The sequence below is a fragment of the Pongo pygmaeus genome, chromosome 10, assembly GCF_028885625.2.
Source record: "Pongo pygmaeus isolate AG05252 chromosome 10, NHGRI_mPonPyg2-v2.0_pri, whole genome shotgun sequence".
Classification (NCBI taxonomy): Eukaryota; Metazoa; Chordata; class Mammalia; order Primates; family Hominidae; genus Pongo; species Pongo pygmaeus.
This window is the reverse complement of record NC_072383.2, coordinates 122,496,017-122,513,681: the sequence shown is the minus strand read 5'-3', so window position 1 is coordinate 122,513,681 and position 17,665 is coordinate 122,496,017. Positions and strand designations below refer to the sequence as shown.

Here is a 17,665-nt window from a genome sequence, read left to right as displayed (position 1 = left end):
GATAGATGTATAGGTAGGTAGGTAGATAAACTGGTAGATAATTGATAGATGGATAAATGATAGGTAGACAGACATACAGATAGATTGGTCAGTTGGTAGATAGATAATAGAGAGAGAGATAGATGTATAGGTAATTAGGTAGATAGACAGGAGACAGAGATAGATGTATAGGTAGGTAGGTAGACAGGATATAGATAGATAGATAGATAGATAGATAGATGTATAGAGATAGATGTATAGGTAGGTAGGTAGATAGGTAGGTAGATAGATGTATAGATATAGATAGATGTATAGGTAGGTAGGTAGATAGATTGGTAGATAATTGATAGATGGATAGATGATAGGTGAGTGATAGGTAGACACACAGATAAATTGGTCTGTTGGTAGATAGATAATAGAGAGAGATAGATGTATAGGTAATTAGGTAGACAGGAGAGAGAGAGAGATAGATGTATAGGTAGGTAGGTAGACAGGAGATAGATAGGTAGATGTATAGATAGATGTATAGATAGAGGTATAGACAGATAGATGTATAGATTGAGGTATAGGTAGATAGATAGATGGATAGATAGATAGATAGATAGATGCATAGGAAGGTAGGGAGACAGATCAGTCGGTTGGTAGATGATTGACTGATTGATTGACTGATAATTTGACAAAAGAGCCAACCAGAAATACACCAAACTAATAATAGTGGTTACCCCTAGGAATAAGAGCAGGACTGGAGCTTAAGAGATGGAGAAGCGTTGCTTTTTCTTTTTATATGTAATTCTATGTTCTGTGAATTTTTAAGAAAACATGTGTTCTGGCAATATTTGTGTAATTTCTTTAAATGTAAGGAAGTTACTAAATGATACGTACAGTATGATTCCATTTTGTTTTTTCCAGAAGGAACACATGTACCTACTGGATCAGTATCTGGGGTATCTGCTGCCCGGAAGGACACCTCGCCTTTCTCACCACCACCTGCCCCAGTACCTGTTTGTCTCCATTCCTATCATTTCTAACCAGGAGCAGAGAGAAATCTTGACCAGGGCAGGGGCAGAAAGAGGAGGAAAAAAAAGGAAAGAAGGGACACGCTGGGCTCTCTGCAGGTCCTCTGAACAGACCAGAACCATCTGTCCCCCAAAAATAATCTAGGGAAACTGTTCAAGGGTGTATACGAGCTTATAGGTTTAACAAGCAGAGAGTGAGTGACAATGTGTGGAGTTGGGGATGAGGTCTCTTCTCCCCACCTGGCCAGAACCCCCAACACCCGACGCCATCTGGCACCTCCAGAATTGGCAGCTTTGAGAGTTTCCAGAGACAGCATCTTCGGCAAGGAATCCAGGGTCAGCTTTTCACCATGAGGTGATAGTGGAGAAGGGATGGGAATGGAAGGGAAGAGCAGGGACAGAGACAGCCCAGAAACGGGTCAGGGGGCAGGGGGAGGGGAGTTCTGAGCTCCCTTTGGAGGGTCCAGGAATTAACCAGGGGCACCCTCTGAGGTGAGACTGAACTCTGCTTCCACACAGGATGACATTTGGGCTAAACACGTGCTAGTAAACACAGCAGACAACAGCCACCCCACTGTTAACAGAGGCCCTTGGAGGGCTTCTGCAAGAAATCCAAGTCACATCCATTGTTTTAGGGTCTTGTAATTTTTTTTTAATGTATACGAAACCCGAGTTCCTGCAGTGGTGGTACATGTTAAATGGTCAATCCTGCGAGTGTCTTTTTGGCTTCCATAATTTCACTTGGTGCCAATGAAAGTGCCTACATTCGAGGTCCAGTTATAATCTAATGTCCGGGTCCAAAGGTCTGCCAGGGAGAAAAAAATAATAGGCTGGAAGGTTAAATTCCAAAACGTGATCATATGGTCCTCTCTCCAGATGGTACTAGGGATTTGTTATTGTTGTTTATTTATGGTTTTGGATTTCTTTATGATGAAGACGTTTTATTTTGTGCAAGCAAATAATGAATTTAAAATAAATGAAGGTGGCCAAGCGCGATGGTTCACACCTGTAATCCCAGCATTTTGGGAGGCCGAGGTGGGCAGATCACCTTAGGTCAGGAGTTCAAGAGCAGCCCGGCCAATATGATGAAACCCTGTCTCTACTAAAAATACAAAAATTAGCCGGGCATGGTGGTGGGTGCCTGTAGTCCCAGCTACTTGGGAGGCTGAGGCAGGAGAATTGCTTGAACCAGGGAGGTGGAGGTTGCAGTGAGCCGAGATTGCACCACTGCACTCCAGCCTTGGCGACAGCTAGACTTGTCTCAAAAAAAAAAAAAAAAAAAAAAAAGAAGTGGCCAGGTGCCAGGTGGCTCACACCTGGAATCCCAGCACTGTGGGAGGCCGAGGCGGGAGGATCACTTGACCTCAGTGGTTCGAGACCACGCTGGGCAACATGGTGAAACCTGTCTCTACCAAAAATATAAAAATTAGCCAGGCATGGTGACACATACCTGTAGTCCCAGCTACTCAGGAGGTTGAGGTGGGAGAATCACTTGAGCCCTGGAGGCAGAGGTTGCAGTGAGCCAAGATCGCACCACTGCACTGCAGCCTGGGTGACAGAGTGAGACCCTATCTCAAAAAAAAAAAAAAAAGTTAAAAAATAAAATAAAATAAATGAATGTGCCTGGTACCTTAAAAAAAAAAAAAAATCAAAGGTCTGCCGGCCCTGCCACCCGAACCCAGTGAGAGGCCCTGCAAGGGATCCCCAAGTCCTTAAGGGGCTGGAAAAGTAGCCCAGGAGACTGGACAGCCAGGCAGGAGGTCCCGGCAGCTGTGCTCCGGCTGGTGCTCCTGCGAGGAGGCAGCTTTCGAGGTCCCAGTCTCCTTCTAGCTGTTTCTGAAGCGAGTTGTCCTGCCTCCTCCTCTTACCTGTGCCGGCCCCTCCGTGCCCTCTCAGTGTCCCTGGGCCTATCAGAGAGTAGGTGGGGCTGGGGATCCGCCTCCACAGAGGGTTCTGGGACCCTGGTCACTGTCTTTTTGTATTTGCGATGCTAATTTGTTCAACATAAACATTTAAAGTCTACCGTAGTTTTTAAACTTTGTCTTAGCCTTATTTTACTTTTTAGGTTATGAGGAGCCTCCAGAAGTAGAAAGGGGTGCTCTTCGGACCCTCCGTGAGACCCTGCGAGCGTCAAGGAGAGTGACAGTGACCTGGGTCCCTGCCACACCTGGGCATGGCTCCACCCAGCCGTTCGGATTATTGCACGGTGGATCTTGACTGCCCGTGGGCCTTGGGCAGGTTACTTAACCCCCTCAGTGCCAGTTTGCTGATCTGTAAAATGGGGATGAGGATACACCCGCCTCGTAGGGTTAAGCAGTTGATACAAGCGTTGGAATCGCACCTGGTACGGGATGCGGGCTAAGTCAGTGTTTGCTGTGATTTTTCAATTAAGGTCTGACTTTCAAGTGGGCTGTGGGCCCAGGAGGGCAGGGACGGCTGTGATTGCTGGGTTCGCCCGGGGCCTGCACGTGGCGGGCGGCAGCGTCTGTGGACAGCCCCTGAGGCCGGGGCCGGACGATGGGCAGGCTCTAGCAGCCCCCGCGCCCGCCGGAGAGGCCGGGGCGGGCAGGAGGGAAGCCCGGGGAAGGGAGCGGCGCGTCGAGGCTCACCAATCTCCACCTCCACCTCCTCCGGCACCATCGTGCGGTAGATGAAGAGCGCCGAGGGGCCCTCCTCCTCGCTCGCCTGGTTGAGGAAGTGCAAGATGAGGTCCTCGCCCTGGCCGTCGTCGCGGTTGAGCAGGTCCTCGAAAAGCTGGGGGTCGGTGATGCCGAAAGCCGCATACACGCGGTCGCGCATCCACAGCACCCGCAGGTCGTCCATGGCGCCGCGCAGGGCAGAGGGAGCCGGGCGCAGGGCGGGCGTCCGTGGCAACGGCGGCCCTAGCAATGGGCGCCCCGGCAACGGCCACAGCCCGCCCAGCCAACGGCGCCGGCGCTGGGAGCTGCAAGCTCGGCAGTGCCCGGCGCCCGGCCCCTCGATCCCCGAACCCGCGCGCCGCAGCCCGCGCCCCGGCCCCGAGATCTCGGAGGCGCGCACCTGGGCCCCGGGCCGCCGAGGTAGGCTGCTTGCTCCCTGGTCCCGGCAGCGCGCACGCCCCTGGATGCGGAGCGGGACCCTCGCCGCCAGGAGCCGCCCTCGGGCCGCTGCAGCCGAGGGTGCGACCCCACCCCACGCCGACCGGTCTGCAAGCAGCCCGCCCACCTTGCAGATGAAGCTGGGGCTAGAGAGGTGGCGAGACGATCGAAGGTCGCAGCACCTCGGCGGTGGCAGAGGCGGGATTAGAGGCCAGACAGAAGGATACGGCCTCAGCCCTCAGCCACGTGGGTCGAAGGCCCGCGGAGGAGGAAATAAGCCGAGAAAGCACGAGTTCCTCGTGGCCTACAAAAGCAGGGAAGGAGCAGAGTTCTTTGGCTTTCTTGCCAAACCAGAGCATAATAAAGCAAAACACCCACGTTTAAAAATATATATTTATTTGTCATTAGCAAAAGGAAGTTAAATACTGATAGAAGATGCAAATTTGTCCTTTCATGGCATTTGTGGAGCAAAGTACTAACTTGTTCACTGTCATTTCCCCTCACAAGGAGTTGAGCCCCTAGATGACTCAGGCTAACCCTAAGAACCTACCTAGCCTTCTTAGATATTCCCATCAAAGAACAGGTGGAGTGTACTAAGTATTTCTGAAAATTCTAAACCAAATCAGCAAAAATGGCCTGACTGTGGGAAGGCTGTTCGTTCAAACTGCCTTATTCCCATCATCTTGATTTGAGAGCTTCATAATAACCTTCCTGGATATATTCCCTGTGGCACACAAGCAAACCTGGCTTTACGTTTTTAATAGAGGAATTTATTGTTTTAAATGCAGACTGCAGAATAGGTGTAGAAGTTGTTTTTTGTTTTTCTTTTCCAAAATGTATCAGGTTCTAAAACGTCTGAATATGTAATTCATGTACATCGTAAGGCTGACCTATGCTACAGGTATTCTGTGCCTTATTAAACAACTGCAGAGGGCCAGGCGCGGTGGCTCACGCCTGTAATCCCAGCACTTTGGGAGGCCGAGGTGGGTAGGTCACCTGAGGTCAGGAGTTCGAGACCAGCCTGGCCAACATGGTGAAACCCCGTCTCTACTAAAAATACAAAAATTAGCCGGGCACTGTGGCAGGCACCTGTAATCCCAGCTACTCAGGAGGCTAAGGCAGGAGAATTGCTTAAACCCAGGAGGCAGAGGTTGCAGTGAGCCGAGATTGTACCACTGCACTTCAGCCTGGGTGACAAAGTGAGACACCGTCTCAAAAAAAATAAAATAAAAAAATTTTTAAATAACTGCTGAGGGAATGCTGACACCAGAATGTTGTTATAAAATATCCATTCCAGAAACAGAAACAGAGCAGCATTCAGCGAAAGAGGAGTTCCAAGTCCTTTCGCTGCTGGAAAGTCCACAGGGCTCACCCAGATCCTATCAAGACAGAACACCCTTTGCACTCCTTAACTGACCACCGCAATTGCAGTCTCCAGCCCAGCAGGTTGAATCAAAGTCTAGTTTACTAAAGAAATCCCTTGGGTTTTAAGATTCTGCTAACACATGGTAATAAACATCTAAATAAAAACTGAAAAATGTCGTGTCGTGACATTTATCTTTAGGAAAATAAACAGATATTCAGTATCATCCACACAACTTGCCATCTGTGCTCTGGATCCCTGCTATCAAGGGAATGAAGTATGTTTTAAAAACTGGATACATAATAGGTTCTAGCAAAAGGCTTAAAAACAAACGAAACTGAGCAATAACTCTGGTAACATGACACTGGAGCCCATCGCTTTATAGAGAAACAAATTCCCATGGCACCGATAACACACTATTATCAAACTACATTTCCAGAGAGCGCTTTCCCAGAGTTAGGATTCTGAATTCGCTTTTCATATAATGACATTCTACATAAATACTACATAGATTTCAACAGAGAAATGACTGCATCCTCTGCTCTATGCTGAGAAGAGGTGTTAATTAGAGTTAAAAAAGTGGCCCCCATGAGAATTACTAGTGGGGAGCAGTAAACAATTCCCGTGAATATCATGTCCCTTATTTACCAATCAGCTAACAGTGCCCTGAAGTCTTGGGCTTCCTAGGGATGAAGTAGTTACTATTGTTTTTATGACAGATCCCTGGAGCAAAGTAACACAAATGTCCCCTTGTGGAAGCATCAGCTCTAGGTGAAAGCAACTCTAAGATCTGACCAGCACTGCTGGGATGTCATTGTCACCCAACACAAGTGCCCGACATGACACCTTTCTAGGGAAGCATAACTTTGAGAGCAGAATCATTTTCAAGCATTTCATCGGCATCATTTGATAATTTAATATGAGGGACAAAAAGCAGTAAGTCCATACTGGTCTTGGGTAATATCTCATCAAGTAGCACACAGAATCTGTACTGTAATTGAAAGGGTTTAATTTTAGGTCACGGCTATGTCAACGCTGTTCAGCTCATGCCTTGAAATCACCTGCACAGCCACATTAAACTCAGCACGTCCAGACTCTCAGCTTGTAACAGAAGTGCCAAGCTCTCTACCTCGAAATAGGATAGAGGAGGATGGGGGCAAATAGCCTTTTAATGTGTATCACTCACAATGTCAAGAAGGTGAAAAAAAGTCAGGTTTCTTTTTGAAAATAATTGTCTAAAATCAAACTAAAATATGAAAAATTAACATAATTTGCAAGAATATAGATCAAAATGTTCAATAGGACTGACTCAAGTTCACAAAAAACTAAATGTGAAATAAACAGATGAATTTAAACTAAAGATTATAAAATAATGGCTATTAAGAATTAGTTTTCAACTGATCTAAACAGTGTTTGAAAGTTTAAATTAACTCAATACTTTTATCAGAACTTTAGCTAGAAACAGTCTGAAAGTAAAAAAAAAATTATCATTAGACTGTTCTCAAGGATAAGTGCAATCTGTTCATGGTAAAATATCTTCATTTATATTTTGTTATAAAAATATACAAAATACTACTTTTTACCTTTCCTTCACTCAGTATAAACCCTTCTGGTTCAGTGACATCAGCCAAGCTGTCACTAAATTCAAATCATGTCCGCATTATATCTTCTACAGTCACACTGGGTTTTAAGGCTCAGTATATAATTTATCTTTCCATACATACAATTATCACAACTGGTTTTATGTAAGGATAACAGGATAAGAGTCTTTAAAAAAATATACAAGTGGGATAACCATTTGTTGTATGTCATTTTATCCCAGTGTCCCCAATTACTAAAACAAGATAAAATTGTAAAAACAATCCTCTACTTGTAATTCTAGGTAGCACAAGATAAAAAATGTTTGCATATTTTGACCGGGCATGGTGGCTCACGCCTGTAATCCCAGCACTTAGGGAGGCCGAGGCAGGTGGATCACTTGAGCTCAGAAGTTCGAGACCAGCCTGGCCAACATGGTGAAACCCCATCTCTACAAAAATACAAAAAAATTAGCTGGTCATGGTGGCACATGCCTGTAATCCCAGTTACTCAGGAGGCTGAGACAGGAGAATCACTTGAACCCAGGAGGTGGAAGTTGCAATGAGACACGATCGTGCCATTGCACTCTAGCCTACATGACAGAGAGAGACTTCATCTCAAAAAAAAAAAAAAAAAAAGTGCATATTTTTAAATCCAGCAGAATAAATGTGAATGTTTTGATTACCCATCATTAAATTTTTTTAAAAACTATCCCTACTTCAGCTATTGGAAAATATTACCTGGCAACTTTAGGTGACAGATTAACTCTGTTGTTGGTTTTAAATAAAGCTTAAAGGAATCAAGTATCTAATACCATTTTCAATTAGCCATGCAAAATTGGCTTCTCTCCCCCAATTCTGTATTTGAAAAAATAACTTTAACATAACATTTGGCATTAACTTATATTTGCTCATCATAAAAAACCAAAAGAAATTTTTATATCTCAAATTGGTAAACTTTACAAAATATTTAACATAAGAGGAAGAGGTATATCTTACAGAATTATTTGGCTATGTCATAAGGCAGTAATGAAGATGGAATTTTTCCTATCATAAATCTGACATAAGTGAAGGTCTATAACATGGTCATTCTCCATAAATCTGAAAGCTTGTTGGTTACAGCAATATGATCATGCCACACTGTCGTCGTTATTGAACTTTGATGAAAGTAGACTGAATGAGAAAGGAACAAATTTGGTGCCCGCACCAACGTAGAATTTGTTCTGAAATTCTACCCTAAAAAAAAAAAAAGCCAGGTATTAATGGAAGATTATGAAATCACATTCCTTAAAACAACATTTATAAGTTAAAAAAAAAATTCCTGTGCTGAAATTGCTTCATTCCAAAATATGTTCTTGGCACAAATATTTTTACTTAGCTCAACACCACCCCCCACCCCCAACCCTGTGCTGGCTTTCCCAGTGTGAACAGAAACTCTGACACATCCGCTGCCTCTCACTGCCCAACACACAAAAGCACGTGCACAAGTAACGTGACCCTCTCCTGCCACTTGGGTCACTGGAGGCACAGAGCAGTAATCTGACCTACACCATAAAACATTAAGAAATACATAAGAAGGATTTATTTTGCAATAAGATAGAGCAACCTGTCAGACCCAAAGTGAATTAGGAGTATGAAACATACTAAGTATTCTGCAAACTTAAACTTGCTTTTACTTGTCAGTGATAATAGTTCAGAAACAAAATACATTTTTTTTTTTTTTTGACACAGAGTTTTGCTCTTGTCCCCCAGGCTGGAATACAATGGCATGATCTCGGCTCACTGCAACCTCTGCCTGCTGGGTTCAAGCGATTCTCCTGCCTCAGTCTCCCAAGAAGCTGGGATTATAGGCGCACGACACCACACCCAGCTAATTTTTGTATTATTAGTAGAGACAGGGTTTCATCATGTTGTCCAGGCTGGTCTTGAACTCCTGACCTCACGTGATCCACCTGCCTTGGCTTCCCAAAGTGCCAGGATTACCGGCACGAGCCACCGCACCCGGCCCAAAATACAATTTTAACTCAGAGGATATGAACACAGATCCCAAGGGAAGGGAAGAACTGGCCTAAATTCGGCATTAGATTTTGCAGGGGCTGTGTATATTTGGTTGGGCGGGACGGTGGGGGGGTGGGTATGTTTTTTAAATAACAGTTCCAAGGCTAGGTTTCAAACTCACCAGTGGAGGCGTATGGCATGAAGAAACGCTGAAAGCCCTTCCATGATCAGAAGGATGAAAATGGTCAAAACTGCAAAGAGCGCGATAACCGGGAGCAGTAGCAAGACGCCATAGGTGGTGTCGACGCGGAGGCCCACACGCATCAGCATGGCCCACAGGACATCAGACAACTCTGCAAAGGAGTGCAGCCTGCACAGGTCACGCTCGCTTATGTACAGTGGGTACCTCTGTGAGCTACCTGGACTGAGATTCCCCCTGACAGCTCTGAACTATTATCCCATAAAATAATAGACACACATGTAACACAGACCCAACTGTTTCTCATGTGAAAGCCAGTCAGCTCCAAGACAGTCTCAAACACTAAGGAAGACCTGGTGCTCCAAAAACATCAGAGGCCATCTCCCAAAGGGAGGTCTTGCCCCAGACTAGGTTTGGGTTGTGACCTCCCAAAGCAGCACTGGACCAGGCAGCCAGAAACAGGCTCCCAGGCCTGGTTCTGCCACTGAGAGACCAACTGGATGACCATGAGTAAAGGACCGACACTCAGTGGCTTCAGTAACCACCTCTGCAAAATGGAGACGAACGAGACAGGGCCCCTTCAGCCATAAAATTCCAGACCTTTGGCTATGCTTATAAAAACAGAAGCATTTTTTTTAACTAAAAAAAAAAAAAAAAAAAAAGACACTCTCTTGTCCCGTAGTTTCCACAAGCACAGGCAGTGCTTGCTTTGCACAGTAGTGCAGAAGCACAAAAAAGACCTTGCAATCAAAGACATCCGAAGCATCCCTATTAATCCACGGGAAAAAAAGTTTGCTCTGAGGCCTTTAAAATTTTTGTTAAAACATTGAAAACTCTCTTATTGTCGGCTATATTGTTAGCCGACAATAAGAGAGTTGTTTTTTGGTTTTTTTTTTTTTTGAGACAGAGTCTCGCTCTGTCACCCAGGCTGGAGTGCAGTGGTACGATCTCGACTCACTGCAAGCTCTGCCTCCCGGGTTCAAGCCATTCTCCCGCCTCAGCCTCCTGAGTAGCTGGGACTACAGGCGCCCACCACCATGCCCGGCTAATTTTTTGTATTTTTAGTAGAGACAGGGTTTCACATGTTAGCCAGGATGGTCTAGATCTCCTGACCTCGTGATCCGCCCACCTAGGCCTCCCAAAGTGCTGGGATTACAGGCGTGAGCCACCGCACCCAGCCAATAAGAGAGTTTTTAATGTTTTAACAAAAAATATAGGGAAATGAAAAAATGGTAAATCTATCTTTGAAACATTAGAAGCACTGAGTATTAAAGTCTTGTTATTTAAAAAAAAAAAAAAACAGTTTATTAGGGTAGTTTGAACAGTGCTTGGTTCCTGTTGTGTAACTTGGCAAGCTGGGTGACCTGATCCAGAGCAAGCATCTTTCCTAATACTTGCCAAATTGTCCTTTTTTTTTTTTTTTTTTTTAGCTTTTTTTTTTTTTGAGACAGAGTCTCGCTCTGTCACCCAGGCTGGAATGCAGTGTCGTGATCTCGGCTCACTGCAAACTCTGCCTAAGTTCAAGCAATTCTCCTGCCTCAGCCTCCCAAGTAGCTGGGACTACAGGTGCCCGCAACCATGACCAGCTAATTTTTGTATTTTCAGTAGAGATGGGGTTTTGCCATGCTGGTCAGGCTGGTCTCAAACTCCTGTTCCTGACCTCAGGTGATCCACCTGCCTCGGCCTCCCAAAGTGCTGGGATTACTACAGGTGCGAGCCACTGTGCCCGGCCTGTCCTATTCTTTTCTACGTCTGAACCCACTTGCAACACTGCACCCTTTGCACAAATCTTCAACGTCCTGAAACATTGCCGAGCACCACTGGTGGGTTATCAGCACCTTCATCACAACACCTGCCGCACATAGGTTAGTAAATGCACCTGCACCTACCTGCACAGCTAGGTACTGTAGTGACTGAAATGGGAACCATGCTGCTGGGGAACAGGTGTTAACCACACTGTGGAAACTAACATGTGTGCATTACTGGAATTGTGCAAAGGGAGGACTCCTGTGATCAAGGCTACCCATGAGTGCTGTGGCAGGACTTGCTTGAAATAAACAGATATTCACACTTGGTAAGGCAGCACTGAATAAAGTAACTACTAACAAAACAGTAATGGCAACAGTAGCAAGTGCTTACACCAGAGGCTCCCAAGCCTTCTCAGTTCTCAAAGCCTCTTGTGTCTCAGTGATTTTTTTTTTTTAATTGGGCAGCCTCTGAAGCCAGACCAGCCTCAGAGAGACTCCCTCTGTGATTTTTCCATAGCACCCCTCAGCCAAAAGAAACAGCCAAGAGAGCTGTGTATTCAGTAGTGAACAGTGTGAGTTCACATGGCAGGTGAAAGATGGTGCTATGACTATTAGTTACAAAGTTAAAATATCCCACAGCGCCCCCTGAGTCTGCTGGAGCTACAGGGCGTTGGGAACTGCAGGTCTAAGCAGGAACTTACGTGCGTGAGCCAGGCTAAGCGCCCAGAGCCTCAGGTAGGAGGCGGTGTTGGAGATGCATCCCAGACAGTACTCGATGGAATGGATTACTTGGGTCATTAATATTTCTCCAAAATTAAACTGAGAGAGATCACACAAGATATGTTAAGAGTCATGTTACATGTGTACTTCTACATGCCAAGTGGGTTCCACTTCAAGGATTACAATGAAAGAGCTGCCAGCTGGATGCTGGTGAGAACACGCTAGAGTGTGAGGAACAGAAACCCAAGACGCACTCTGTCCACCACTCTGCCACTACCCAGCTCCATGACCAGACTTTACCACCCCAAATCCCCACCTTCATCAGCCCCACTCCCACCCCACGCCTCAGACTCCCCTGTGTAAACCAAGAGCGTAGACCAGAGGAACTGCCATGGCCACAGCTGCTACACTAATGGGATTCCGGGGCAGGTCTCAGTAATTATGAAACATCTACTGATAAAATAGGTATTCACCAACTGTAAGAGTAGAATGCGATTCACTACATGTGAGCATTCTAAGTAGAGCCAACCAGGGAAAACTATGCAAGGGGTCCCTGGCAGGGAAAGGGCTGCAAAGCACCAGGCAAGGTGACCCTCATGCGCTTTCCAGCTCTGCTTTTGTTTCTCTATGATCCTAGAACTTAATTATTGATTGTCCCGAATTAAAACACGAAATTACATAATAATTACAAAATGCTGATTATAAGACATTTTGTTTGGTCCTCACTAAATGGCCAAAATAAAGTTTCCATGAAAAGAAAGGAGGCCATGCTCTGCAGTCTTCCTGGGACCGCACCTCTGTTCTTTGTGGGGAGCCACTACTTCCCTGTCCAGCCTTGTACCCCCAACCACAGTGGCTCTGAATTATGTTCCCAAAAGTCTTATGCTGAAGCCCTAACAGCAATGTGACTGTATTTGAAGACAGAACCTTTGAGGAGGTAATTGAGGTTGAGTGAGGTCAGGAGGTGGGCCCTGACCCACTGTGACTACTGTCTTCTGGGAAGAGCAGGAGAAACAGGGGTGCAGGCAGAGAGGAAGGGCCCTGTGCCGACACAGCAAGCTGAGCAGGGAGGCCTCAGGGGAAAGCAGCCTGCCAGCATCTCAGTCCGGGCCTGCCAGCCTCCGAAGCTATGAAAAACAAGTCTCTTGTTGAAGCCACCCAGTCCGTGGTATTTTGTTATGGCAGCCCCAGCGGACTAAGACAGCAGTCACTGGTCCAGGGGACTGAGAACGCAGTTACTGGTAAAGGGGACTGAGACAGCGGTCACTGGTAAGGGGGACTGAGACAGCAGACATTGGTCCAGGGGACTGAGGCAGCAGTCACTGGTCCAGGGACGGCAGGTATTTGGGGATTCTTTCCTAATAATAACAAGCTGGTAAGGGCACTTTGCTGTCTGATGGAAAGACTGAAAAAATAAGCCCAGGGCAACTTGTGACCATGATTCTAGCATCATGGGGCCAACTGACTTCACAATATAAAGAAAACTTACAAAGAAAGAAAGCCAAACAAGGCCTCTTGGAATTGGAAACCCCAAAACTGTAATCATCCTGAAACCAACTCTACCTCTGTCCTGCTGTGAGCCAGTAAAATCCCTTCACAATCAGAAAAACTGGGTCTCTATTTCTTGCAACTATGGAAAAGTTCTGACTGACCCAAGAAGCTTCTGAAAGCAATGTTCATGGCACCTTAAGTCACTCCAATCATAACTCTTAATATAACAGCAGAAATCCCACTGGAGAAGTGAAAGGACAAAATGACCCGAACTCATATAATGCCACCAACTCTATCATCAAACAGCATTTGGAAAGCGCTGGTTTCTCATAGTTGTGGAGGCTGGAAGTCCCATTTTCTTAACCATTTTTTAAGATGATTAAATATTATCTTAACATGATTATCTCTATGGAAGCTTGGTTACTTATCTAAGTTTATCAATAGCAGTTGAAAAGATTTACCTCTTCACATGCCATTTCTCTACATCCATCTTCCACCTGGTGATTTCCCTCTTCTACATCTTGGCTTCCCAGCAGTGAAACTTCTTCCTCACTATCTTTCCTTATAAGTGTGTAGCCACTCTAACAACCAAAAGAGCACAGAGTCAGTGCCTGTAAAACCACAAGGTTGTGACAAAACCAAACTTGTATAGTTTCTTTGTTTCTCTTAATGATTCAGCTCTTTGCCAATAAAAAAGTTCTTTAGGCTAGGCACAGTGGCTCACACCTGTAATCACAGCACTTTGGGAAGCCGAGGCAGGCGAATCACCTGAGGTCAGGAGTTCGAGACCAGCCTGTGCAACATGGCAAAACCCCGTCTTTCACTAAAAATACAAAAATTAGCAGGGCGTGGTGATGGGTGCCTGTAGTCCCCCTATTTGAGGGCTGAGGCAAGAGAACTGCTTGAACCCGGAAGGCAGAGGTTGCAGTAAGCTGAGATAGTGCCACTGCACCCCAGCCTGGGCAACAGAGGAAGACTCCAGTCTCAAAAAAAAAAAAAAAAAAAGAAAGAAAGAAAGAAAAGAAAAGAAAAAAGAAAATCTTAAAGAAGAAATTAAGAAGAATATGGAAAAAGGCATTTAAATTGTGCCCATCTGAACTGAAGGACTGAGTTAAACTCCTAATAAGCTTGTAGTTCACACCAGCAGGGCGGGTCTCCACAGGCTCTGGACACAGCAGGCTCTTTCAACATCCATGTTTTATTTACTTATTTATTTTGAGACAGAGTCTTGCTCTGTTGCCCAGGCTGGAGTGCAGTGGCGCGATCACAACTCACTGCAACCTCTGCCTCCCAGGCTCAAGCCATCCTCCCACCTCAGCCTCCCGAGTACCTGGGACTAAAGGTGCACACCACCACACTGGCTTATTTTTGTATTCTTGGTAGAGACAGGGTTTCGCCATGTTGCCCAGGCTGGTCTCAAACTCCTGAGCTCAAGTGATCTGCCCGCTTTGGCCTCCTAAAGTGCTGGAATTATAGGTGTGAGCCACCACGCCCAGCCAACATCAATGTTTTAAATAAAGGGAGCTTTGGCTTTTAAATCAAGAGACAGGGACCCTCCAGGCGGTGTTTTCTACACCAATCCTTGTATAACAGAAAGCAGGCTTTGCTCACAGTTGTAAATGCATCCAAACCCACACTTACCCGGTTCACCCCGAAGCAACTACGCCCATTGTGAAGCCACAACAAAAACAGTGGCTTTCCCAAGAAGAGGACGGGGACAGACAATGCTGTGACAACCAGCAGCACTCTCTGGACATACTCCTGTTAGGGCAGAAGGTGAGAAACCCGATTAAAACGTGAAGGCCTGCCTGCAGAGTCAGCAGCACACGATGAAATCAGGAAAGATCAAACAATGTCTCCACGCGAGGAACATTCAGTAAATGCCAGCCAGCTACACTTGCCAGCGGGTTTTCTTTTCCTAAACTCATAGCTGAATTCTAGAACTGATGAATAACATTAATGACCCTGTGGTAAAGCATTATTTTGTTTTAGACCAGCAAGGAAACTTTACAAAAATTCTAAAGAGAGTCAAACTCCAACTAATCATTTTCTGTAAACACTGTAAATGAGAAAGTATAAGCACAAGCAGAATATTTTTTATATTCTTGGTTCTGTTTTCCTGTTATCTGATGATTATAAAGACTGTTTGAGGACTATGAGTGTGAAGCAAGTGGATTTACCTCCACACACAGAAAATTGTGGAAGAGAATTCAGAACAAAACCAAAAATACTTCCTTAGAAAAACGAAGACTTATAGTTACTTAAAGCTAAATCAAAAGCAAAACCCACTCAGGCTTACACAGCCACAGCAGTCTGCATGGCTTTCCAGGGTCTGGACAGGACACTGTGCTGTCCAAGCTTATCACTCTCTATGGTCGCCCCTCATCAAAAACAGGTTCCTAGAGCTCTGTGTGCTACTCAGGCACAAAGCTGTATTATCTACACACCATCAACACGATGAACCTCTTGAAATGCCGAGAAAGGTGGCGGCCACAGGCAGAGCCACATCAGAAGTCCTGGGCTGGAGCCAGGCTGACCTAAGTTAACAGCCTGGCCCTACAGACTGCTGAGTGACCAGGACTGCCCTGAGCCACCAGTTATCATCAGTAACAGGGGATGACACCACCTGCCTCCTGGGGCTATTGTGAGAATTAAGAAACACTAAGTAAGGAAAGCACACTCTCAGGTATGTGGCAGGTGCTAAAGAAAGGTAGCTGCCCTTCCTTGATCTTTCCGTCCACAGCACCTGTGCCCACTGAACGCCCCTGCATTTATGTGTGGTATCTATGCCATTGTACAAAGCTTCAATAAAATAATGATAAAATACAATTCTTAAAAATCATAAACAAGAGAAACAAAAAAAACAGAAACAAAAAGTTCAAAAAGAACGCAAATATGCATCTCGTCAACGAGGCCAAAGTTCCGTAAGTTGAGCTTCAAATCTGACTTAAAACTTTCCAGCACCCAATAGAATGTGAAAAACAAAACCAAATGCTCCATTCACAGGTCAACACGATGAAAAACCAAAACACGGCTCAGGTGGAACACAGGCTCTGATACCACCGACTGGGAGGGTTTCCCCAGACGTCCTCACAGACACTGGACAACGTGGTGAGCCATGTCTGGACCAGCATCTGTGGGCAGGAGGTGCCATGGCGCTCACAGCAGAAAGACCCTCAATGTAAGGTGGGTAAGAACTATGGCAAATGCTGACATTTACTGAGTAGCTGGATTGTGCAAGCACGTTCGTACGCACTTTGGACACATGTGCGCTACACTATGAACCAGCTCCTGTTTTTAGTCCCATTTTACAGATGACGAAACGGAGGCAGAGAGAAGTTAGTCATCTGCTCAAAGCTCCATCCTGAGGAAACGGCAGAGCGGGGCCTCCAGGCAGAGCAGTCAGCCCTTAGAGCCCACTGTGACATCACACAAATGCACAGTGAGAGGAAAGCTCATTTTTTGAAAGCGTCCATGTGCTGTGATCCAGGTGGTCCCTTCTAAATGGGGGGACTGGGCAGCCCTCAGGATCCCTCTGGTAATGCATTTTCTTCCCACCAGTTTTGTTGGTTTTGGTTTTGGTTTGAGACAGGGTCTTGCTCTGTCACCCAGGCTGGAGTGCAGTGGTGCATTTACGGCTCACTGCAGCCTGGACCTCCTGGGCTCAAGCGATCCTCCTGCCTCAGCTTCCCAAGTAGCTCGGACTACAGGTGCAGCCATCATGCCTGGCAAATTTTTGTATTTTTTGTAGATATGAGGTCTTGCTGTGTTGCCCAGGCTGGTCTCGAACTCACGGGCTCAAGCAATCCGCCAGCCTTGGCCTCTCAAAGTGCTGGGATTACAGAAATGAGCCACTGTGCCTGGCCTCTTCCTACTCGTTTTGATGGCTACTGAGTGGCAGCAAGTTTGCTCATGCTGCCTGCACACAGCAGTCGAGCTGGACTGGCATCCTCCAGTGATGACACACGCAGAGACAGAAGCAGCCTTTCCAGGCTCCTGGGAGTCCGTGGAGATCACCCCAACACTTCTACTGCTCAGAATAAAAGGCTCTTGGGAATACTTTCGTCAAGTTCATGAGAGTGGAAAGATGACTCACCTGCCCTGTGTAAAGGCCATTTGTTTTACTGGCTGGGAATAAAAACATGTTAATAAATTCAATCAGAATGCTGGGAGCAACTCTGGAGGTTTCTGCTGAAAAAACCAGCCACTTGTAGAAAATCATAAATATAAGGTATCCAAAGATACAGAGCATGAAGAGAAGTTCTGGGATGGAAACCAGGTAAATGTTGAACTTCTTCCTGAAGTGCCTAGGAAAGAAAAGGAATCAATCAACCCATGAACAAGATCAGCCTAAGTTAAAAAAAGTAAATTAAACTCTTTGCAATTAAACTATAAAGCGAATTTCAGAATAACATCATTTCTCATATGATGACTCCAGATACATCTGAGTGTCCAGATACATCTACGAGGAAGAGATGTGAGGTCGGCCAAAACTAC

General features: G+C 45.7%; 2 protein-coding genes across 3 annotated transcripts in view; both read right to left on the bottom strand.

The window, feature by feature from the left end:
• The window catches only part of DNAH10 (dynein axonemal heavy chain 10), a 168,315-nt gene extending 164,448 nt beyond the window's left edge, over positions 1–3,867 (bottom strand). Inside the window, exon 1 of the mRNA XM_054443987.2 lies at positions 3,605–3,867. Coding sequence (XP_054299962.1) covers positions 3,605–3,818 — 214 coding nt within the window. The 5' untranslated portion in view covers positions 3,819–3,867. The remainder of the gene's footprint in view (positions 1–3,604) is intronic.
• A 4,034-nt stretch (positions 3,868–7,901) lies between these two features.
• The window catches only part of ATP6V0A2 (ATPase H+ transporting V0 subunit a2), a 45,097-nt gene continuing 35,333 nt past the window's right edge, over positions 7,902–17,665 (bottom strand). The window contains exons 15-20 of one of the 2 annotated variants that reach the window (XM_054443984.2): positions 17,265–17,475; positions 14,810–14,929; positions 13,630–13,749; positions 11,659–11,776; positions 9,192–9,363; positions 7,902–8,248 (exon numbers count right to left, since the gene is read on the bottom strand). In XM_054443984.2, the coding sequence (XP_054299959.1) occupies positions 8,143–8,248; positions 9,192–9,363; positions 11,659–11,776; positions 13,630–13,749; positions 14,810–14,929; positions 17,265–17,475 (847 nt within the window). In that variant the 3' untranslated portion in view covers positions 7,902–8,142. Of the gene's footprint in view, positions 8,249–9,191; positions 9,364–11,658; positions 11,777–13,629; positions 13,750–14,809; positions 14,930–17,264; positions 17,476–17,665 lie in introns of those variants that run through there. The other variant, XM_054443986.2, reaches the window with a different exon arrangement.